Here is a 24,954-nt window from a genome sequence, read left to right on the forward strand (position 1 = left end):
TCCTAACCAGCATGATTAAGCTAACAGTAGCACATCTGAGGGACACTAGGTTGGTTTTTATCTCTTGGATCATTAGAGTGAAAAACCAAGGTCTTGAAATGAGTTAAACAATACATTCAAGACCTTGGCTTTTCACCACAATTAGAAACGGTATGTGTTTTGTCCAGTCCTATTGCTCACAGTCCTGCAGAGACTTCCTTCAGGGTTTCGTTTTGCTTTGCTGCATATTTAAATGGTTGCATCCTTTTGCATAGCTTTATTAAGCAACTCCTGGTAGCCATTTTAATCTATACTTTCCATTTTTGTCTGCTTAAATGTATAGAGCATCCCCTAAGCAAACTATAGCTCAACTATAGTATCAGTTCTGGTTAGAGGATCAGACATAATAATAAAGCCACAGATGATAATAAGATATTTGCTCTTGCTAGTTTGGTTGTTCTCACTTGCAAAAGCACACATATAGAAAAAGTTCCAAAGCATGCCAAACATTCTAGAAAATTACAGTCTGGAATCTTGTATGTATGTGGTCTATGTATATTTGTAACAGTGACTTTTATCTTGAGCAGATGAATTGTCTGGGCAACTCTGTTTGCCCAAGGCACTTGGATATTGCATATGGTGTTGTGAAAATTTAGCCATTGTGTTTTGTAAACATGACCTATGATTTAGAAGGTTGTGTGAATCTTCCAATGTACTTCATTAAACATCGCTTAGTTTAAACTATGGATCTGTTAATAGGCAACAGTTCAATGGTGGGAGGAACCAAGAGAAATTGTGAAGCCCACCACACCTGGGAGACTTGACTGGTCTTTCCCTTACTCTGATATTAAACAGGAATGAAAAAAAAATAGATTTCCTTGATACAGAGCAGGATAGTAGTGGGAGTGGGATTTTCTGTGGTTAACACTCTAGAGGTGGAAAGTTTGGTGAATCTCTTTTGATGTGAATGCTGATCTGTATTTCTCAATTTCTCAGACAGTAAAGCTATTGTGGATGGGAACCTGAAGCTGATTCTGGGCTTGATTTGGACATTGATCCTGCATTATTCCATCTCCATGCCCATGTGGGATGAGGAAGATGATGAAGAAGTCAAGAAACAAACTCCCAAGCAGAGATTGCTAGGCTGGATCCAAAACAAACTGCCCCAGCTGCCCATCACAAACTTCAGCAAGGATTGGCAGAGTGGCCGGGCTCTTGGAGCTCTGGTTGACAGCTGTGCCCCAGGTAGGTAGGGAAGGGTCTGTCGTCTTATTTTCATGCTTGGGGGATGCAAATGAATGATGTCTACATATATTTCACTCTGGCTATCATTTCTGTATTTATTGTACTACTGATATGTAAAACTATTAACAAGTTTAGCGTTTCCTATCTGGCACATTTGCTGGACTACAATTGCTGGTTTGGCAATGAATGTTGGAGATGATGGGAGATGCAGCAGTGCTCTTCTTGGAGAGTCCTAGGATGAGGAAGACTGAATTGGCCAATGTCATTCAAAATCTCATTTTCAAGGAGGGATGGGAATTAATCACCGGCAAGAGACATGTTAGCTCAGAATGTACTAATTCATGCCATTCTTGACTTCTCAGCAAGATGAATGCAGCATACTGTATTTTTCTCAGAATTCAGACATGGTTGTTTTTAAGAGTTGGTAAGACGTGTAGCTAGCTGGTTACTCTGCATAATTTGCAGCTCTTGTGAGATGGGCAGCCATTATAAATACGATAAATAAATGCGTTTTTTAAAATATAGTACATCATGTGGCTTGTGCTCTTATCTCTGGGAATTTTCTGACCTGGGAATGGCCTGTTTGCTAAAATAGTGGAGCGGATGAAATAATTCACCCTGCTAAAAGTCTGTAGGAAAATAATTTTACTGTCTGTGGTTAATGACGTCATTGGGCCTCTCTCGAAACAGGCTTGTGCCCTGACTGGGATTCATGGGATGCTAGCAAACCTGTCAACAATGCTCGGGAAGCTATGCAGCAAGCTGATGATTGGCTGGGCATCCCACAGGTAAGCAAAGAATACTTATTCTGTCCATTACAGAACTCGGCACTAAGCAGGCCTTGACAATGGATAATGTTGATAGCACAGTTGATGTGTATTTCTTGTATTAGTTCCAAAATAAACAACTGCACCTTGAGGTGCACATACTTGGGTTGGATCTCTGCAGCAATTCTGTATTCCCTGCAGGTGATCACTCCAGAAGAAATTGTAGATCCCAACGTGGATGAGCACTCGGTGATGACATACCTCTCTCAGTTCCCTAAAGCCAAGCTAAAGCCAGGAGCTCCTCTCAGACCAAAGCTCAATCCCAAGAAAGCCAGAGCTTATGGGCCAGGTGAGTCACAAATCAAAGATAAGGGCTTAGTGTGTTTGTCGCTTAATGTGTCTTGGTGACTGAATAGGTTGGCTGTTAAAGCAGGAATTTTGGATGACTAATTCGTTGAGTTTACATCACACTAAGACGTAAATCATTCCATTCCATTTGCTCTATATGGTGCAGTGATCCCCAACCTTTTTGACGCCGCGGCCTGGTACCGCATCAGCTGGGCGCGCGGCCCGGCACCGGGCATCAACTGGGCGCCGCCATCTTTTTGACGAAAAGTGCTTCCGGTGACCTCACCGGAAGCACTTTTTCGTCAAAGAAGATGGCGGGCGTTGAAGCGCTTCGGTGAGCTTTTGGTAGAAATGCCTTTCTACCGGAAAAAGCTCATCGAGCGCTGGCGCCGCCATCTTTTTGATGAAAAAGTGCTTCCGGTGAGCTTTCCCGGAAAAGCTCACCGGAAGCACTTTTACCAAAAGATGGCGGCGCCCAGCAACCCGCGCCCGGTAAGGCTTGTTCCGCGGGACGTGCTTGGTCCGCAGACCGCGGTTGGGGACCCCTGATATGGTGTATAAGGACTCAACCGCTGTCATCTGCGAGCAATGATTCATGACTTGGAGCCAACACAATGATCAGACTTCTCTAACATTGCCCTCTGGAAGTTTTGGGGTGGATAAGAAATGTAACTGTACATAGCTGGAAAGCAGCTAATTACAGACAGCTGACATAGATTACTTGAAAATGCACAGGAATACATTTTTCAGGGGCTCTTCCTGTCTTGGCCAATGCTACCCTGGCACCATTGACGGCAGGAATCCAGGACAGATCACACATTCTCTGTGTCCTTGTTAATTTTAGGTATTGAACCCACGGGTAACATGGTGAAGAAGAAGGCCGAGTTCACAGTAGAAACCATCAGTGCTGGTCATGGAGAGGTGCTGGTTTATGTAGAGGATCCAGCTGGCCATCGTGAAGAAGTAAGGATTTTCAGAAGCATACTGGGAAGAGTGGATGGGATTTGAGGTGGGAAGTTGAACGGTTTTGGTCTACGTAATCACTGCTCAACTCCTCCTATTTATCTCCTAGGCTAAGGTCATCGCTAACAATGACAAGAATCGGACATTTTCAGTGTGGTATGTGCCTAAAGTGACAGGTGTCCACAAGGTAAGAAGCATGAATATAGTGGCAGTGAAGGATGTTTAAAAATGTTCTAAATGCTCTCCCCCTCCTCTGACTTCCTTCCTTTTTTGTCCCAGGTAACAGTATTGTTTGCTGGGCAGCACATTGCCAAGAGCCCTTTTGAGGTGAATGTGGACAAATCCCATGGTGATGCCAGCAAAGTCACTGCTCAAGGCCCTGGCCTCGAACCCACTGGCAACATAGCCAACAAGACTACCTACTTTGAAATCTTTACCGCTGGTCAGTGAAAGAGGGTGGATCCTAGACAGATAGCAACCTAGATAGGAAATTGTACCAGTGAAAACGTATTTTGTACCTTTCTATGTCTCTGTGTGGCTTCAGGACTGCTCCCATTGATTACCAAAAGGAATAGCAAATGTTTCCTAGTTTCAAGCTAATTTCCAGGTTGTAATACTTGAAGCTGATGAAACAGAGGACTCTGCTCAAGAATTTGTGTGTCCTTTCATGGATTGCAGAGAATGCCAGCAAGTATATTATGAGTGAATAGCTTGTCTTGTAGATCTGAATGTGGGGCTTCCCCTTTTGAAGCATAGAATAGCTCACTAGCTTCAGGGTCAAGGGTGTGGTTAAAGGAATGGCTGCCTAGTCATTGATTTAGAATAACTGTCATTTTATTCTTGTATACTTTTGAGTGAGGTGTGTGTGTATGGGGGAGGGGGGGAGATACAGACTACTAATGGTAGGACTACACATTTTACATGTTCCTTTCAAGAATATGAATAATTATAGCATTTAAGCCACTGAGTATCTTAAACTGCTCAGCATGTACTTATTGAACTTGGCATGACGCAAAATCAAACAATGATGTAGGGTTTGGATGATGTCAGTTGTTCTGAAACCCTCAACTTAATCCAAAAATATCAGCTTCTTGGAAAGTTTTTTTTTCTTTCACTTGCCCATCCTGAAACACATTGTTCTTGTACAAAAAAATATTTCTTGTTGCTTTTTGTACATATAGTTAGGAAGAGTGTAGCTTTAAGTCTTCAGACATTAAAGATGATTAGATTTTAACAGCTGCTGGTAAGCAGTTTGCTTGTATTGCTTGCTGTATCTAGCGCTCATGAAATTCTTGCTAACTCCCAATTGAAGGCTGTTCTAGAGCATTTACATTCTAAATTTATCAGGACTCTTCCCATTTATTTTCCTTTGTGGTTTGAGCCCTGAGCAAAGTCTGAAGCAAAATATACGGAGACATAGAACAAAAAGTGTTCTGATAATTTTTCCAAAAGGTTTTACTAGATAACTTACATAAGAATGCCATAGTGTACGCAGAGGAAGCAATATAAGTACTATAAATTGAACTCCATTCTAAGAAATCTCCCACCTGCTTGAATAGGATTTCATAGTTTGTTCAATTGCTAGAATTCAAATTTAAACTATGTTTTTGGTCAAATAGCAGTTCAAGCTATCATCTTTCTCCAAATCAATGTCGTTTGTTGAGATTTTAAGATTGCCTTTGCCAACTAAGTGCCCTCCAAGTAAGGTGGAAATATAACTACCATTCTGCTTGAGAATTCTGGGCAATGCACTGTAGTCCCAATGGATCTAGGGCAGGGGTGTCAAACTTGTGGCCCATGGGCCGGATGCATCACGTGTTGGCCCCGCCCCCACCCAATTTAGTGAAGGGGGGCAAAGTGCCGATATGTCACGTGACACTGCCATGATGCCGCGAGTTTGACACCCCTGATCTAGGGGCACCAGTTAAGAAGGACTAACTTAAAAAGGCAAAATGGTTTCATAATGAGGCAATAGAATGCATTTAATGATGAAAATTCTTTTTGCCCTAAAGTAATAATTGCTAATGAAGAAAGCATTTACATAATTTTGATGCTTTAAAGAACCGCAGACTTGGAATGTTGGTGAAAAAGTTCAAGCAATATAATACTTGATGAAACATTGATCTGTAGTGAGTGGAAACCAGAGTTATTTCCCATTTCTGTGATTTCAAATGCGTGTGGAAGTCTACTTTTAGGAGCTGGGTTTTCCAGCAGCATATCTCCAGAGAAATCATTCGTGTGGAAAGAATGAAAGTGCCTTTAGAGCTGATCTATTCGCTCATATTTGTCCAGGCCAGTTTGCTTTGATAAATTGCCACAAATAAAACCTTTTTTCCCCCCACCATGCAATGCAGCATTGAAGGGTTAAACAAGATACGGTCCATGTGATTTTTTAAGTTGTCTTATTACTGTCCCAGGTGCTGGGGTTGGAGAACTTGAGGTAATCATCCAAGATCCCACTGGCAAGAAAGGAACAGTTGAACAGCAACTGGAAGACAAAGGCAATAGCACATATCGCTGCTCCTACAAGCCCACTTTGGAGGGCACTTACACCATCTACATTACCTTTGGTGGGATTCCCATCCCTCGCAGCCCATACACAGTCACTGTGGGACAAGGTGAGTCTTCTGGACCTGATGGTGGGCCTTATTGTCCTTATTATCACTCACTCTGCTTGGGTTCCTCTTTCTGGCCAGAAGAGGGTAAAGCTCTACTCTATGCTAACCTCTGTCCTCTCCTTTCTGCCTACCTCCTCCTGTGCTGGCCAGCTCTCCTCTCTTCTGTCCTCTCTTCTCTGAAGAGCCATCTCCTTGGATCTCTGCTGACCCTCATCTCCTCACAGCTGCTGCGCGCCTGGACCCAGGGCTAATGGTATTTCACACGGCAAGCGAGGGTGGAGGAAATGTGACCGAAGTGCATGCCAGTTGTGTCTTGTGGGGCAGCCTATATCTTTAAAATCCCATTCCCTTGTTTTCATGTGGGTACCCAGCATATTAATGATGGAAAGAATCTGTACATTTAAATAGTGGCATGTTGTTGTGATTCTAGAGAACTGCCCCCTACTGAAGTCTTGTTTCTCTCTGTTTCTTTTGCTGCTGCTGCTGCTGCTATTGCAGCATGCAACCCCAGTGCTTGCCGAGCGGTGGGTCGAGGCCTGCAACCCAAGGGGGTCCGAATAAAAGAGACTGCAGACTTCAAGGTGTACACCAAGGGCGCGGGCAGCGGTGAGCTGAAGGTCACAATCAAAGGCCCAAGTAAGTCCCACCGATGTATTCTTCCCTATTGTGGGTTTACAAGATTTTACAAGAGTGGGGGCTTTTTTGAGGGTTTGGGGGGGATGGAGTTAGATTTTATATAAACGAACCTGTTTGATGCCATTCTGTGTCTGGTGTTAGCTCCTCATTGCACTTGCCCAGTGTTCAAAGGTCATGCTGGAGCTGTTTTTGTACAAAGAGTTGTACTTTCTTGTCTCTTTGGTTGATGTTTGGTACTAATGTTTGGTACTTCATGGCTTGGGACCAGGTTATCTGAGGGGACCGTATCTTGCCGGTTGCATCTACCTTGACCCATCAGAGTGGGAAGGCAGGGAATACTGCAGGTCCCATCTCTGTGGGAGATAACACTTGGTAGTACCCAGAAGAAGGGCCTTCTCCATGATGGTTCCCTCTCTCTGACACATCATTCCCCCAGAGATTAGAACGGCCCCTTCTCTAATACTCTTCCAGAAAGCACTGAAGACCTGGTTCTGCCCGTGGGCCTGGGGAACCCAAACCGAGATGGAGCCCATTAAATGGCTCATGTAATCTGCTGTCGTCGGGGCGGGGGGGTGGGAGTTGGGGGCAGATTTTGTTATATTCTACTTTTATTAATTTATTTCTTTTTCTTTAGTTTGTATTGTTTTAAATGTGGTTTTGTATTTTGTAAGCCTCCTCGAGTCGCCATGGGCGAATAGGTGGCAATATAAATTCAATCAATCGATCAATCAATAGCTAGTAAGTGGCCACAGTGGAACTAAAGGTAGTCCTCGACTTACAACAGTTCATTTAGTGACTGTTCAAAGTTAAATCAGCACTGAAAAAAGTGACTTATGACCATTTTACCCACAATTGTTATAAGCATCCCCACGGTCACGTGATCAAAATTCAGATTCTTGGCAACTGACTCATGTTTATGACGGTTGCAGTGTCCTGGGGTCATGTCCTCACTTTTTGCGGCCTTCTGACAAGCAATGGAGGGGAAGCCAGATTCACGTAAACAATCGTGTTACTAATTTAACAAGTGCATTGATCCACTTAAACAACTGTGGCAAGAAAAGTCGTTAAATGGTGCAAAATTCACTTAAATGTTTCACTTAGCAACATAAATTTTGGGCTCGGTTGTTGACGTAAGTGGAGGACTACCTGTACTGCACAGAGTTGTTGCCCATGAAACGAATTAGATGAAACGAATTAGTTGTGTTTTGCTGTTTGCTAGGTATATAAAGTCTCTGGTTCTTATCTAGGCTTTCAATTTCTGCGTCTAGTGGTCTCTTTTTTTCTAACACGGCAGGCTAGTATAAATGAATATCCAAAATAGAGGAATAAACTTTATGTCCTCAAGGAATGGCTGACTGAAGCTTCATCCATTCATCTCTTGTCTGGTGCCCTCCTGACATTGGACATCAATTCTAGGGATTGTAGTTCTCTCCTTAAGATGTCTGGAAGGCCCAGGGGAGAGGAAACTAGACCTTTATCCTTTGTAAGTATAGCCTCCCTTTGAAACACACCTCCTGGCGTGATGCTTCTAATCCTGAAATGTCTCAAAATTAATGAGCCAGCTTGGATCCTGTAAACAAAAGAGAAAATGTCTAATGTCAACATACTCACACCTTAAGCAGGTCTCATCCTGGCCATTGCATGTTATGGAGTGGGTGCAAAGGGTAGATGTGGAGACAGGCTAACTTATTATGAAAGAATCCAGTGTGGGCAAAATTTAGCTTTTGGAGAATGAAGTAGATGTAGCTACTGGACATTAGTAGCATGCTTCTTGGTGTGTTTTCTTTCTTTTTGTCATTAATACCCAGTCTCAATAAATGCATACAACCCTTCTAAAACTACAGTGTCAGGGAGCCTCATTTTTTTTTTTTTGCCTATGGATATTTTAAATTCTTGCGCCTTCTAGAAAGCAAGTGGAATTGACCTATGTGTTGGAGATATGTGGGATTTGACAGCGGTAACCCTCAGTTCAAACCATAAGCGTTCAAAGCAGGGTTGGGCAACTCTGCCTAAGGCAACCTTAAAAAGCCTGAGCCAGGAAGATAAAAATCTTTGAGAGTGTGGCTGTTTCAGTTCATTACCCCTTGGGGGCTCCTACCTACAAAGATCCCAAAGATACATTGGGGAATGTTAATGACATCTGGAATTTTGCTGTTGCCACATAGTAGATTACACTGGAGCTCGAAGGTGAGCTGGGCCAGGCCTGTTTGATCTAGGCCATTTGTGAGGCTGGAGAAAGAGCTAAGATTTCAGTTTCTGTGGTAAGAAAATAAGGCTATTTAATGAAAACACATTGAAAGACAGGATGGGTTTTATGCTCAGCAGTCTCCCCTCTTCTATTAGGATGAGAGGACCCCCACCAAAAAGGTGCCAGAATAGGATTCGCACCTCACTTGGCGTCTGCTGGGACTGTATATAAATGGGGCATAGTAATCTCCCCTCAGTGTGACTACGGGGTTCCATATCAAACTGTGGATCACACCGAGAGTGGGACATATACCAATTATTAGGTGGCCTAGAGCAGTGATCCCCAACCTTTTTTATGCTCAGCAGTCTCCCTCAGCTGTTAGGCGAGAAGACCCCCGTACCATCAGCTGCCAGATCTTTTTGATGAATGGCTTTCTACCCAAAAGCTACTGGAGCGTCTGCTGGGACTGTATATAAATGGGGCATAGTATCCTGAGCTCAGTGTGAGCTCACCGGAAGTTCCATATCAAAATTAGATCACACAGCAAGAGCTGGGACTTGTTCCAATTACGTGGTTGGGCCTGGCCTAGAGCAGTATTGGTGAACCTTTTAGGCTCTGAGTGCTGAAATGGGAGCGCGTGCCTGAGGGAGGAAGCACCGGAAGAGCAAATCCCTGTCACGCCTGTGGGGTAGCGCTGGAAACCGGAAGAGCAGCTCCTCAGCACGCATGTGCACACTAGGAAGCTAAGCTTCTGGTTTCTGACGTGCGCATGTGTGCTGGCCACGTGGTCTTCTGGTTTCTGGCACGCATACACGCGCAAAGACCAGCTGGCTAGCCTGCGTGTGCACGCCAGAAACCAGAAGCTCAGCTTCGGGGGAGCTACTCTTTGGGTTTCCGGCGCTCCCAAGTGCACAAAGACTAACTGGCCGGAAGGGCAACAGGCGACGGCTGGCATGCCCAGAGAGATGGCTTTGCATGCCACTTCTGGCACATGTGCCATAGGTACACCATCACAGGCCTAGACATTGGTGTTTGAACATAGATTTTTTTGACATATTTTGTTGGGTTCTACTAATCTAATTGAAATGTTCGTTTTTATTGCTAGTCCCTGTATGTTATACCATATGCTAAGTAAATAAGAGTAAGATGATTGCATTGCTCAATGACAATTTGTAGCACAGATAGTCCTTGACTTGTGAACATAACTGAGTCTGGAATTATAGTTGTAGTGGTGGTCATTAAGCACTGAGCAATTACCTTTTTTGCAGCAATTGTTGAGCAAATGCTGCAGTTGTTAAGCAAACACTGTAGTCATTAAATGAGTCTGCTTTCCCCAATGGGCATTTTTTGCCAGAAATTGGAAGTAAACACTGGAAACTAGCAAAACATGCCAAAACTATGGGACACTAAACAGCTGTAAATGTGAACTGGTTGCCAAGAGTCTGAAATGTGATTGTGTGGCCATTGGGGGAGAGGGGATGGAGCACAGCCCAAAAACAGTATGTAGTTCAGCCCATTGTAATTTTGCATACTTGCTAAGTAACTGGACATGAAGTGATGAGTACCTGAATGCTTCCTCCTTTTACATTCCATGCTTTCTTTTCCAAGAAATGTGAAGGTTTAATTTCAGGATAGACTTGAGAAAGGCATGGTCAGTTGTCAAGGCAACTCAGTCAATTTCATGGGCATTCATATTCAAATCTCCAAGTGCTGTATTGAGCTTGTTCCTATGCAGTGTACAATAAGCTGCTGGGTTGTATTTCATGGCATGAGGTTCATATGAGTAGTTTGCAATTGTAAATATAATTGTTTCTTTTTTGACGTCACCCCCGCCCATACAATGGAGAGTTTAAGTTGCTGTGATCAGGGATCTGACCCAAGGCATTGTCAAATTCTCCCCCTCCTCCTCCAAAATCAAATTTATAAAACCTAGGATAGAGATATGCAGAAATACTTCTCACTTTCTACAAAAAAAAAACCACAACAATCCCTTGGGGATTTTTTTCCCAGCCATTACAAATTAGCTATCTGTGGAAGTTGCTTCATTATGGTTAATTATAGGGCTGGCTTGATTTGATCATTGCAGTACACTCTCTCTCTCTCTCTCTCTCTCTGCAGAAGGATTAGAAGAACGTATCAAGCAGAAGGACCTGGGTGATGGAGTATATGGTTTTGAATACTACCCAACTGTACCTGGCAATTATACTGTCACAATAACCTGGGGAGGGCAGCACATCCCCCGCAGGTGAGATGGAGGGTGACACTCAATAACCACTATTATTGAAGAGTGTCTGTTCAGGCACCTGAGACTATGGAGAGGAAAGGTTTAAAGTTCTGTGATACCTAACTGGGCCAAACAGGGCATAGAAGGTTGCTTATATAGAACCATAAGCATGATTTAGATGAAGATATTTTGGGCGTAAGTACTGTGTTCATTTTTGGAGTTTGCTGACCAAAATGAGGCAAATAGAAGAATTCAGCAATACTCTTGTTGTACATCTTGATGGAAGATTGTGGTGGATAAGTTTCCACTGAGAGTATCAGTAGAGCAAGTCTGAACAAACAGCATTCAGGTGCCTTGAGCTTCCTTCCTAGAAAAGGAGAAGTCTGCTTGGGAAAGACCATGACAGGGTCTCTTTACAGGATAACTATGACTGAAGCAGAACCTAAAACGTTACCTCTTAACTTGTAGCCCATTTGAGGTGAGAGTTGGGACAGAATGCACAAACCAGAAGGTGCGAGCCTGGGGGCCAGGTTTGGAAGGAGGCGTCGTGGGCAAGTCAGCGGATTTTGTAGTAGAAGCCATTGGGGATGATGTTGGCACATTAGGTAAGTGGGTCTTCTATTATCTTGCATTTCCATGTTCATGCAATTTATTTATATAATGTACATCCTCCCACTTCCCACAAGTGTCTGGGCAGTTATAAGGATTAAAAACCCTAAGACATCCCTAATCTGGGGGATCCATCTGAACGTCTGTTGAGAACTTTCCTCCCTTGTAGAGGGAAAGGAACTGCTTCGGCCTGTTTCTCTGTAGCAGAGTTCCTTTTTCTCATCCAGCCTGCACATTTTTGTTTTGTTTTGCCCCATTCAGTCTCTGCAACAGGCACATTTGGATAATTTGAATATTGGGGGCTGTAATCTTAAACTAATCTACATATGGAGGGACTACCTAGGTTTGTTCGGACAGAGGTGACACCATTTCTTAACTTATTTTGGGAATCGGTCGACACTTTAATACATCACTGCCAGTAGCCCAGAATAATATATTTGGAATTTTTATATTGATATGATCACTTCTTTAACTGGTGACTCCTTCACCATAGGGGAAAAGGGTTGTTATGTGTCTATAGCCTGTCTTCCCTTTATTTAGAGATTGTTTATGTTTATAAAATCATTTTATATGAACAGATCATATGGATAAAGGTTATTTCTGTTCAGAGGTTGAGAACTCTGTTCCATCTTTCTCTCTCTCTCTCTCTCCCTCCCCCCTCTTCCCTAGAGAATGATCCTTTACCTTTCTATTCCATCCCTTGCCTCTTTCTCCTCCTCCCACTCTCCTAACAGTCTCTCCTGCCTTATTTACATGGAAGTGTCCAATTACGGTAATCCTTTACTTTCTTTACTGCAGAGCATTTCATTTTACCACCTTCCCTTCTAAGCACAGGAGGCTTGTAGCATTTTTTTGTCAGTAGTTTACAGATGATTTTTGAGAATCTTGGTTTGTACGATCCAACTTTTCCCAATCTCATAGTTTCTAGGCATGTTGCATTTCGGTGCTGCTGTTAAATTAGAGAAATCTTGGCCTAAAACACCTGGAAAGCATAGCTGTAGCAGAACATCACATGAAATATGTTATCGTCAAAACATGGTTTCTCGTATGCCTTGCTTGCTGTTTAAAAGTGGTATATCTCCTAAATGATCTTCCTTCTCTGTTCTGTGTAAGCGCCTGATTCGTTCTCTCTCTCTGTTCCTTGAAGGCTTCTCGGTGGAGGGTCCCTCACAAGCAAAGATTGAGTGTGATGACAAGGGAGATGGTTCCTGCGATGTGCGCTACTGGCCCCAGGAGCCCGGGGAATATGCAGTCCATGTGCTCTGCAACAATGAAGACATCAAACTCAGTCCCTTCATGGCAGAAATCAAGGCTGCTCCTAAGGACTTCTACCCTGAGAAGGTAGCTGGAGAGCTGTGCTCACTAAGGGTTATGTTTGTTTTTGGGTTTTGTGCATCCTGGCTTTAGTTTTGTGTGCAGGTGCTTCTGTGGTAGGAGAAGAGTTAATAGCCAATCATTTGGGCCTCTATGGCTAGCTGGTGGGGGAGGGGGAGTTGTTGCAGATCATGTCTTTAAGGAATGTCTTTTTAAAGCTGTGTCTGCTTGTGAGGTTTAAAGCTATTGTTTCCTTGGGAAAATAATATAAGTCAAGGTTTCTTGCTATCTTGGGGAAATCTGCAAAGGGAATTTTGAGCAGGTCTCCCAAATGAAAACAACGAAACTGGAAAGTCTTTTGTGCCAGTTGTTCAGGACTTTATGCAATTTTAATTCTGGTTCTCTGGCTGATCCTACGTTCCAAAATCTCTTAGCAAAATGGATTGACGTTTGGGTGTGTGTGTGTGTTGTGATGGTCAGCAGAGGTTTTTCAGTTAACAATTATCTTCCAACTCCTTTCAAGGTAAAAGCACATGGCCCAGGGCTTGAAAAGACTGGTGTTGCAATCAACAAGCCTGCAGAGTTCACAGTTGATGCAAGGAGTGGTGGAAAAGCACCTCTCAAGGTGCAAGTACAGGTGAGATCAGCAACGGGCGCAGAATTCTCCATTGCTAAAAGATGCCTTCCCCAACCTGGTGTCTAACTAGTGTATCTTTCTAGATTGGGATTTTAACTCTTAGACATGAGTGGGGGAAGTATAAGGAATAAAAATTCTCTGCCAATGTCAGCCCCAGTGCCTCTGGAGGGCACCTGGTTAGAAAGTTGCTCTAAAGGAATTGGAGAAGTGCTTTCTCCATGAGATGGGGAGGGTGAAGAAATTGTGGCGAATGGCATTGACCTGCAGAAAGATGATTTTTGATTTCTCTATCTCAGGACGCTGAAGGATCGCCAGTAGATGTCTCAGTGAAGGATAACGGCAATGGCACCTACAACTGTTCCTACTTGCCCAAGAAGCCAATGAAGCACACAGCGATGGTGTCATGGGGAGGAGTCAATATTCCCAACAGTCCTTACAGGGTTAGTGTTCCTTGCAGTAGCAAGCAAAATTATTGGGGCAAAATGGGACTTCATTTACCTCGGTCCCAAGAAGCAAAGGGCTGCCCTAGAGTTTGTAGGCTGCCCCTACAAAAACCTCTGAAGCCCAGTGTGGCTTTTCACTAGTACGTTTCCTTCCCAAACAGCAACAACAGTAACAACTGTTTTGGTTATTATGATCAGTCAGTCACTCAGATGTTTAGTCTGGATTTGGCATTTTGTCCACCCATTGAGTCCTTCCCAAAGGCCTAGGATAGACAGATGTTGTTTAATGATATAAAAGGTATCATCTCAGGATGTAAGCTGTTTTAAGTAAAGCTGCCCTTTGCAATTGACTGGTGGTGATTTTGTCAATGGCGATGGTGTTCAAGTGGTACTACAGATGTTTTGGAATTGTACTCAATATTACTATTGGTAGTTCCTTTGCTTTCTTTTGCCAAAGTGGTTCTATTTGCCACTCTTTGTATGTTGTGATTTCATCCAGTTCTTCCTCTTCTGCTGCCTCCAAGTATTGCAAAGTCCACTATCCAGACTTTTTTTGTCTGTCTTCTCAACAGTTGTTAAGTCTGGGGTGTTGTATGGCAGATGCTTGCGTATTTGAATTCTAAAGTCCCAGAGCTTTAGCTTTTTTATTTTCTATTACTTTTGTCTATTTTGTGGTCTCACCATTTCTTGCCTGTAGCCAAATAGTATTTCTTACAGATCTTCCAACACACCCTTGTTACTACGGTACTTTGTCAATACTGTTGTTTGTAATGAGTCGGCATGATCTTGTATTGATTCTGCATGGCAGTACATCATTTCTTCATTTGCTATCTGTTGCTGTCTTTGTCATGCCCCTGTCAGAATCTGACTCAGAGGAGGAAGCCGAACAGCTGACAGGGAATGGAAGTTGGCTGTGGAAGAAACTGGAGAAAGGCAAAGTTCGGCTGGGCAGAGCAGGGAAAAGGTAGAACAAGGGAGAGGGGTAGAACAAGGGAGAGGGAATTCAGAGGAAGACCCAGGCCCACCCACTCTTCATCCTAGGGCACATAGGGAGGAACAGAGAAGGGAGCAACGTGGGTTGTGTGGCTTACAGGGGAGGAAAGGGCCCTGATTCCCTTTATTAGCTGCAGCTGGGAACACAATATATGAAAAAGGCAAGCTGCGTGCAGCAAACTGTTGAGAGCAAATGTGACTTGTATCGTTGTGGCTTATCTGTGTTCCTGGCGTCTTTCCAACTGTGTAATTTTTGCTGTGCTTTCAAGTCTGAAATTCTTTCTCCTGCCTGCCAAACTGATTACTTCAGTTTGGTTTGTTTGGATTTTAAGTTACAATTTGTATGTACCTTGTTTTGGACTGAATTTTCTACAGTCAAAGATTGTTCCTGGGAGAGTTTTTCTCCAGCCCGAAGGTAACCTGGACATTGAGGGCAAAGTTGGAGATAATAAAGGGACTCCTATTGCTTATCTGACTGTGTTGCCTTTGTGCCACGCCCCAGGTCATCACATCTTTTCAATTCTGGCTGTATATACATTATTATACACAGCAATATGAAATCACAGCTGCCGGTTCTTTAGCTAGTCTTGTCCTTCATATGCATTAAAGTTTTTCCCAAGAACCTAGGAGATCACATTGTATCACGATAATAGGATCCAAGTACTTGGCAGTATGCAGATTTTGTAAGTGTCGTCCAAGTTTCTTTGGTATGGCACCTAATGTCCTGATAACCACTGGGACCTCCACGGTTGGTTTTGCCATAATCTTTCAAAATCATTTTTCAGATATTGGTACTTTGAGATCTCCAATTCTTTGTCTTCTACTATCCCCTGGTATTATCCCATCAATTATCCACCCTTTCTTCATTTTAATGACAGTTAAGTCTGGTGTGTTATGCGCCAGGACTTGATCAGTTTGTATTCCAAAATCTCACAATATTTTAACCAGTACATTTTCAACTACCTTTTCTATATGCCCACCATTTTTTCATTAGGGGTGCACATTTTTAATGGATATTCCAGTGAATCGTTTTGGCAATATTGTTGGGTCATTGTTTATAATCACTTTGTGGATTTTCTTGCATGAGCTGATGTACTCTTTTTTTCTTTTTTTTTTTTGCTTTTTTGCAGAGTCTGTCCTTTGAACCATTTGGTGATATATATTTTTTCAGTTTTGGCCTGGGTTGCATTAGTTCAAATAGTCAAAATAATCCTTCCGTTTCTATTTTTTAAATGTTCCAGTTGTAAGCCATTGCAATTACTTAGATGTAATATAACCAACCAATGCAGTGGACTTTGGGCACGGAATAGAAAGCAGTTTTCCCTTGTGAACCAATCTGTTTTGGCTTCAGCATGGCTAGACTCCTGTTAGATCGCCTTCCTTCCTTCCTTTTTTTTTCCCCTATTGATGGCCTGCACATTCACCCTCTTCAGACGTTTAAGACAGATCCCCAAACACCAGCACTAAAGAAGTTACCTTCTTGTTGTGTTGACTCCGGGAACTTTTCTAAGATAACATTTTCCAGTTTTGGGCAGAGCACTTACCTTCTCCCATCTCTCCAGCCCCAAGTTCAAAGACAGAATTTTGCATCCTTATGTCTGTCTCTATAGGTCAATATTGGAGCTGGCAGCCATCCCAACAAAGTGAAAGTGTATGGTCCTGGAGTGGCGAAGACTGGCTTAAAGGCTCATGAACCGACCTATTTTACAGTGGATTGCACAGAAGCCGGGCAGGGTGAGTTGTTGAGCCCTTCCTATCCTTGGTGCCTTGGAATGTCTGGCATTGCTGGAATGGAGGAAGAGGAGGAGTGGGCCACCCCCGTCCCCAGCCCACTCCACCCCACCTTCCAGTCCATAGTAAGCGAGACCCAGAGTTCGCTCTGAGAAGCTAGTCTTCTGAAGTACACCAACCTTGGTCTGATTAAGGGTTGGGGGAGGAGGGGACATTTCAGGCTCATTCTTAATTAGGAAACCAAGAATAAATGCTTGTGTTGTAAATTGCTCTAAGAAGCACTTAATGCTGAAGGGCAGCACGTAAAAAATGACTTTTGTTTCCTGATCCCCCTCCCTTTCTCCTTCTGGCAGCCAAGGGGAACAAAAGACAAGGCTGTACAATCTTTCTAGCCTTTTCATTTAGACTGGCTTCTCCGCTTCTGAAGCCTTTTGTATCCTCACCGCTGCTGTCCATCGCCTTGTTTGTGTTGAGAAGGTTGCAGTCTTTGGAATCCCTTGAATTAGCTTTTCCCTCCCTCCCATGGTTAGGCATCTCCCAAAAGTGGTGATGAAAGTAAAGAGGGGGAGAGAGAAAGTTGTGCTGCTTCAGATGTTGCAAGATGTAGCTCCCATCAGCTCCAAGCCACCATGGCCAGACATGGGATTTATAATGGGATTTAATCCCATAGCACAATTTCCAAATAGACAAGCAACCCATGGCTGGAAAATGCTTGTCCTTTCTCCCTGCTAATTTGTAAGTGCAGTGGACTACAGAGATAGAGCAGGCCTGACTTGTATTCTGTGGCAGACGGTGACTAAACTTCCTCCCCAATAGCTTGGCATAATGCCATCATTGCACTGCTCTGTTGGTACTGTACTGTGTGTCCTTGAACAAGTTACAGAAAAGAATTAGCAACCAAGAGAAGCCATTCTGGCCTTGCTTTCCCATGCCCTAGATCTTAGATTAGAGGTAGATTATAAAAAGTATCCTGAATTTTATGGACACTTCATTGCATGGATCGATGCCCTGCATCTTTGCCTTTATTTTACCATTGTGGCTATACCAGAAAGATCAGAATTGCCCATTGGAGAAATGATCCTCCTCAACTAAACCTTTAGAACAGGGGTGCCAAACTCAATTTCATTGAGGACTGTGTTTGACCTTGGGGGAGCCGGGTGGGTGTGGCTGACTGGGTGGGTGTGGCAAGCTTGACGCCACTAAATGGGCATGGTTGAGTGGGTGGGCGTGGCCACTCCCCAAACTGATGGCATATTTCCTCTTCATATTGGGTAGACCAGGCCGAAGCCACGCTGGCCCAATGTTTGCATTGGGTTGACCAGGCCAAAATGAGGCGGGCCGGCTCTTTACATTTTCCAGGACAGCCCAATGGGCCGGATCTGACCACATTGCGGGTCAGATTCGGCCCACGGGCCTTGTGTTTGATACTCCTGCTGTAGAGTGAAAGATGGAAGCTGGAGGTCGATAGACTTCAGGGGCTGCACTATACGAGTACATCTTGGCCCACTTTCGGGATTTGGGATTTGAGTCACAATTGCAGGAGCAGGTTTTTAATCGTGCGTTTAGATGCCTCTCGCTGACTTGTCCCTTCTTAAAGGTGACGTGAGCATTGGCATCAAGTGTGCCCCTGGCGTGGTGGGTCCAGCTGAAGCGGACATCGATTTCGACATCATTCGGAATGATAATGACACCTTCACAGTCAAGTATACCCCCCGGGGTGCTGGAAGCTACACAATCATGGTGCTGTTTGCTGACCAGGTGAGGCCATTTCTTAGAGGGACCACTGCAAAATTGGGGGAGTGTGCGAGAGAGTCGCCTGGTGATTGCTCTCGTTTTCACCTGCTTCCTCTTGATTTCTAGGCCACCCCCACCAGCCCCATCAGAATCAAAGTGGAACCCTCCCATGATGCCAGCAAAGTCAAAGCTGAAGGTCCCGGCCTCAACAGGACTGGTGAGTTGGGGATATGCTTTGCAAGAGAGGTTATACATTACACATAGGAGCCGAGAGCTTAGAAGTTGTGTCTGGAACTCCTAATCCAGCAACTTGAAGAAGGAGCAGAACTCAAATCCTATTGAATGTGGATAAAAACAAAGGGCTTTGTAAATATTGGCATTAAGAGCCTCAGCGGCTCAGTGATTAAAGTGCAGTACTGCAAACTACTTCTGCTGACAGCCAGCGGCCTGCAATTTGGCAGATCAAATCCCACCAGGCTCAAGGTTGACTCAGCCTTCCATCCTTCCCAGGTGGGTAAAATGAGGACCCAGATTGTTGGGGGCAATAGGCTGACTCTGTAAACCACTTAGAGAGGGCTGGAAAGCACTATAAAGTGGTATATAAGTCGTAAGTGCTATTTCTATTACACAGCAATGTCCCGGACAAGCTTTTTAAGATGCATGCATACTTTCCTTGTCTGTGCTTGGGTGAGCTTCCTGAGGTTCTCATGCAGCCATTAGTGCAACCCAACTGCAATATTAAAATGGGTCAAAGTGGGCGGATGCCAGTTTTAGAACGAATTTTAATCTTGCGAGCTTAAAATCAACTTGCAATATAACACAACCGCCCAAAGGGCCTGGGAAAAATAAGCTGCATTCTACCCCATGGAAGTTCTTGGTGCCAAAATCAATAGAGCAGAGAGCACGCTTACCAGCCTGGAAAGTTTGCCTGCCCTTCTGAAAGTTTCTCCTGCTTCCTCAGGTGTGGAGATGGGGAAGCCAACTCACTTCACGGTTAACACCAAGCCCGCTGGCAAGGCCAAGCTGGATGTGCAATTCACGGGCCCAGCCAAGGGAGACGCCGTAAGAGACTCTGAAATAATTGATCACCACGATAACACCTATACTGTCAGATATACCCCTGTGCAGCAGGTGAGTTATGAGAAGGAGAGGGTGGTTTTTTTGAGATACCTCTGAAACGTGGTGTCTTGTTAAATAGCAAACTACTAGAGGCTTCGTACAGATTTACCATCTTAGAGAAAGCAAGGCTTTTGACTGAAATCTTGCTGGTCAGCCAGGAAGGGTGGGACTTGGCAGCCTTACCCCCTTGTTTCCTTAAAAAAGTGACTGTTGGGGAAGTGACTTTTGGGAAGAGTCTAGATGGGAAGTCGGTAGGAAGGATGCGGGTCCCATAGAAGGGGAAGAATGAATGTCTGGCTAGGGTGCCTATACACAACACTTGTGATAAATGTACCTCTTGTATTTCAGGGTAACCTTGGAGTAAATGTAACATATGGGGGAGACCACATCCCCAAAAGTCCTTTCAACGTGGGAGTAGCTCCCACCCTGGATCTCAGCAAGATCAAGATATCTGGGCTTGGAGACAGTATGTATCCCAGAAGCTTCGATTCTTTGCTTGCTTTTGCCTCCTGATCACAGGGAAAGGTGCTGAGTTAACACAAAGCACCAATCTGTGATTGCTGTGATGTATTTGTTTATTTATTGAGCATCTCTCAACTTCTGGAAATGTTATTCCTGCATTTGGCTAACGTATTTTTTTTAGCTGCTGTAGAAGCTGGATATTTGTTGTCTCTTTTTTTAAAAAAGGACAAACAAAATGACTTTTCAGACCGTCTAATTCTGTTGCCTATACAGCATGGATGAAAATTGCAGCTCATAACATCTGGAGGGATTTGGGTTCCACATCCATTTTTAGACCATGCCTGAATGGAGAGTGCAATGAAAAGCCAGTGTGCACAGCTGACTAGCATCTGCTAACAGTTGTCTTTTGGGACTGGACCCAGAAAGTCTGCCTGTTCCAGCTTTCTGTCAGGACCAGGTGGCCTCTGGGAAGTTTGCACAGGACATGCTTCAAATGACAAAATAGAACCTAGTGTATTTAGGGCTTAAATAAAAGGTGCAGTTCTGCCCAATCGTCCTTGGGGTTTTGCCATCAGTGAAAGCTTGAGATTCTCAAGGCCAAATTATATTACACAAAATTGTGGCCAACATGTTTAGCTCAACTATTTCTCTTGTACATACACCTCTCATCTGTCAGTTTCCATCAGATTTATCCTGAACCGTGATGGTGATTTTCATCCTAGCCATCCAACTCCTTGCTCCTGACCAATCCAGAGTTGGGAACCATCTCTTAAAACATATTTGATACAGTGTTGAATTGCATGGGTGAATTGATTACACAATTGTGATAATGGGCAGCATCAAGTTCCATTATTATCTCTTCACCTTCCACCTGTTACACTGTGTTTGTACATGCATGTACAGCAGGGGTCCCCAATCCCCTGTCCATGGTCCACTACCGGTTTTTGAGCTGTTCAAAACCAGGCCGTGGAAGTGGCAGGCGAACGTGTGCATGCACATCCCCATTTGCGCAAGCAGCATGCATGCATGCATGCATTTGCACAAGTGGCATGCATGCCAGCCGCTCGCACAAATGAAGCTGTGTGCTCGTGTCCTTGCTGCTCGCCCAGAACCATCCTCTTTCCTTCCTCCCCACCCCTGGGCCATAAATTCCGGAAAGGTTGGGGAACTCTATTGTGCAACATGACTGTATATCCAAACAGTTTGCCTCCTTCTTGGTTTGTTCACTATCAATGTAAGTTTGAATTGGGACAACTCCTAGCCCAAAGCAAAACTATATCCTCATATACATTGATTACAGTTTCCAGCCCATCCCCTCCCTGAGCTATAATTCCAGTGTTCCATGGGGTGATGGAAAACATACTTAAAAGAACAGGCGTGTCTTTAGAAACCTCCCTAGTGGTCCCTGAATAAAACTTTTCCCATCCTGGACATTTGCCAGGGTAAAATGGCTGGAAGCACTCCAAGGCTGCCTTGTTGGGTTTTTTTTCCAGGAAATATTAGTCATGCCAACAATATCATTCTCTCCCCTCAGCTTAACTCCAGCTGCAAAGTACAGTCACCTTCCCCATGCCTTGGTATAATAGTGGCATATCTAAATGACTACCCAGGGGAAAAATGGGTCACCTCAGATGTCTTGGCAAAGCATTTGAAATGATAGGAGATTTGTGGGTGGAATGCTCTCTTTTGTTGTGGGGGAAATGGGGCAAAAGATGTCCTGTCAGTTCCAGATTGGATCTTCATAGATGTGCACTTGGTTCTTGCAGAAGTGGAAGTAGGCAAAGACCAGGAGTTCACCGTTAAATCCAAAGGTGCCGGAGGCCAAGGCAAGGTGGCTGCCAAAATCACAGGCCCATCCAGTAAGCCTGTGCCCTGCAAGGTAGAGCCAGGCTTGAGCTCGGACAACAGTGTGGTGAAGTTCATTCCACGAGAAGAAGGACCCTATGAAGTGGATGTCACCTATGATGGAGTCCCTGTCCCGGGCAGTCCCTTCCCTGTGGAGGCAGTACCTCCCACCAATCCATCCAAGGTAAAAGAGTCCCATTTCTCCCATGGGTGCCTTGGAAAATGCTGTCCATTCTCTCCTTCTCCTTTTAAAGCACTCCTGTTCTGCTAAATTAGATTGTACGGTCTTGCCCTAATTCAGCCAAGAGAATTCTAGTTAAGGAATACGATCCTCAGTGTCGAGGGATCGCACCCTGTTTATTGCCAGGAGCCATTCCTAGGTAAGGCAAGGGGATTCAGACGAGTAAACGTGTGTCTAGTTCTGTGTGGGAGTAGCTCACATATTGGAGAGGCAGCTGTAATGTGATAAATGAGCCTTTGGAGGTTCAGCCAGTGCTTGAATCTCAACTGTGTGTGAGGGGAAATGCTGGGTCAATTGACAAACAGGTGTCATGGATTTCTACAGGCTTAATTTCTAGATAAGAAAATTTTGTCTTCAGAACCTCCCTTTGATATTTAGCTATTTAAGAAGTAGTGACTCAAAATGTAGTCTGGAGCAGGGGTCTCCAACCTTGGCAACTTTAAGACTTGTGGACTTCAACTCCCAGAATTCCTTAGCCAATAAACCTGGTCTGGAGAGTAGATGGAGACTTAGAGACTCGGTGCACTGTATTTTCCCCTACTCACTACTATGACCTCCTTCAGATGTGAGAAATGTGTGTCCCTTCATTACAGCTCATAGTAATCCCAGCCAGCACGGTGAGTGGGGAGAGATGCTGCCCAGAATTTGATACAAAATGGATGGTTATATAAATGTTTTAAATAAATAAATTACTGCAGCTAGTGGGCCAACAACCTACAAAATGTCACGGCTCGGGTTTATGTATACAAATTAATTATAAATAATAAAACATTTATCTCTCTCTGGTTGTAGTACCACAACAAAGGATTGTCTTTGGAAGGGGGATACAGCACAATACGTTTTGTGGGGGCTTTTGAAGAAGATTTTGCTTATGAATTTAGTCAATTACCTTCTCTTTCCCATCCTACCCCCCCCCCCAGGTGAAGGCCTATGGACCAGGCTTGAAGGGTGGCTTGGCTGGCATTCCTGCTCCTTTTACCATTGATACCAAGGGAGCTGGGAACGGAGGCCTTGGCCTAACCGTGGAAGGCCCCTGCGAGGCCAAAATAGAATGCCTGGACAATGGAGATGGCACTTGTTCCGTCTCCTACTTGCCCACGGAACCAGGGGAGTACAACATCAACATCCTCTTTGCGGACACCCATGTGCCAGGCTCTCCTTTCAAAGCCCAAGTGGTGCCTGGCTTCGATCCATCCAAAGTGAAGTGCTCTGGACCAGGCCTGGAGCATGCCACTGTGGGGCAGGCAGGAGAGTTCAGCGTGGACTGCTCCAGTGCTGGGAGCGCCGAGCTCACTATCGAGATCATCTCTGAAAGTGGCACGCAGGCCGAAGTCCACGTGCGGGACAATGGCGATGGCACTTACACCATCACTTACATCCCACTCTGCCCTGGTATCTACACCATCACCATTAAATACGGGGGGCAGCCTGTGCCCAACTTCCCCAGCAAGCTCAACGTGGAACCAGCGGTGGATACCTCTGGCGTTAAAGTCTATGGTCCTGGAGTGGAAGGCAAAGGTAAGGATGGCAGGGGGGGATAATCCAAAGCACTGGGACTCGGATACTGAGTTGTTGTCCATAGGTTGAGACCAGAAATAGAGAATCTCATGAATGTGCTCCTGACTTTCTGTGGCTGCAGAATACAGGTTAACGGCAACAATTGGGGCTGGAATTTCCATCGCTAAGGTGTGTGATCCCAAAGGGCAACATTCATGACCATGTTACTTAGTGATGGTCACTGTTTACTATTTCCTATCGGCTTCCCCACTGACTGTTATGAGATGCTGGCAGTGAAGGTCACAAATGGTGACCACATGACCATGGGATGTTGCAATGTCCTAATGGCAAGCCAGTTGCTGAGCACCTGGACCACAATTACATGACTCTGGGAATAGTGCCACGGGCAGAACTTAGAGGACCAGTTGTAAATACTGCTTGTTCCCATGTCATTGTAAGTTTGGATTGTTGCTGAGTGTTTAGTTAATTAAGGACTACCTACAACAGCAAATGCTTGAGCCCCACCTACATTTTCTGCCTCTGTTTATTGGGGGACTAATTCTGTTTCTTGCATGCATAGAGAAGGGTATCGGGGAACTTTAGCTGTTTTCCTAAAATCTATTCACATCCATATAGAGGAGGAACGAAAATGCATAATGTATCTGTGCTTGTTGCTAGTTACCCAGGGTGTTGGCAAGTGCTGTTAAATAAGCCTTGGGCTTTATTATAAGAGGACTTGAGAATGTACTGAAAAGTTGGCATATGAGGATGAAAGCTGTCTGTGTGTGGGAACCCTCTATCCTTGGATGTTTCCTGGCTGCAGGATTATTTTTCATTATTATTACTATTATTATCTTTTATTCATTAAACATGAAACTCAGTCAACTGAACATTTAAAATGTATCACAAATACTAGTGACTGGTGCAAATGATTGATACGGGTTGCTGCCAGCATTATATTATTATTGTTGTTGTTGTTGTTATTCCTTCCAAGTAGGTCTTGACTGCTGGAAACTGCCTAGACTAGTCCCTGCAGTTTTCAAGGAAAGATTTTTGGAAGTGGTCTGCCCTTGCCTGATTCCTAGGGCTGAGAGAGAGGGATTGGCCCAAGGTCACCCAGTTCACTGCATGCCTAATACGGGACAACAATTTAGAGTCTCCCAGTTTTTAACCTGGTCCCTTTAACTACTATACCAAACTGACTCTCAGCTGCAGGGCAATGATGATTAATAATGGTTTTGTTTAATGATAAATAGAACAGGCTGAGGATGACCTTCTCAGTTTCAGTTTGGATCCACCAGTACTAACTTCAAATAGCTTACCTAGCGGTACTGATGTCACAGGGGATCCACAATGTTCAT

General features: G+C 44.2%; 1 protein-coding gene across 5 annotated transcripts in view; it reads left to right on the forward strand.

The window, feature by feature from the left end:
- Nucleotides 1–24,954, forward strand: part of FLNA (filamin A) — an 88,490-nt gene that overhangs the window by 21,033 nt on the left and 42,503 nt on the right. For all 5 annotated transcript variants that reach the window (XM_026676207.2, XM_026676209.2, XM_026676208.2 and 2 more), the window contains exons 3-22: nt 976–1,224; nt 1,915–2,012; nt 2,193–2,340; nt 3,184–3,302; nt 3,412–3,489; nt 3,582–3,744; nt 5,720–5,920; nt 6,419–6,556; nt 10,863–10,989; nt 11,437–11,573; nt 12,725–12,918; nt 13,415–13,528; nt 13,825–13,968; nt 16,575–16,698; nt 18,293–18,453; nt 18,556–18,646; nt 19,391–19,560; nt 19,897–20,014; nt 21,777–22,039; nt 23,017–23,614. In XM_026676207.2, the coding sequence (XP_026531992.2) occupies nt 976–1,224; nt 1,915–2,012; nt 2,193–2,340; nt 3,184–3,302; nt 3,412–3,489; nt 3,582–3,744; nt 5,720–5,920; nt 6,419–6,556; nt 10,863–10,989; nt 11,437–11,573; nt 12,725–12,918; nt 13,415–13,528; nt 13,825–13,968; nt 16,575–16,698; nt 18,293–18,453; nt 18,556–18,646; nt 19,391–19,560; nt 19,897–20,014; nt 21,777–22,039; nt 23,017–23,614 (3,435 nt within the window). The remainder of the gene's footprint in view (nt 1–975; nt 1,225–1,914; nt 2,013–2,192; nt 2,341–3,183; nt 3,303–3,411; nt 3,490–3,581; nt 3,745–5,719; nt 5,921–6,418; nt 6,557–10,862; nt 10,990–11,436; nt 11,574–12,724; nt 12,919–13,414; nt 13,529–13,824; nt 13,969–16,574; nt 16,699–18,292; nt 18,454–18,555; nt 18,647–19,390; nt 19,561–19,896; nt 20,015–21,776; nt 22,040–23,016; nt 23,615–24,954) is intronic.

Source organism: Notechis scutatus, chromosome 2 (assembly GCF_049901735.1).
Source record: "Notechis scutatus isolate UNSWTSFEM ecotype Mainland chromosome 2, rNotScu1.2, whole genome shotgun sequence".
NCBI classification, from domain to species: domain Eukaryota; kingdom Metazoa; phylum Chordata; class Lepidosauria; order Squamata; family Elapidae; genus Notechis; species Notechis scutatus.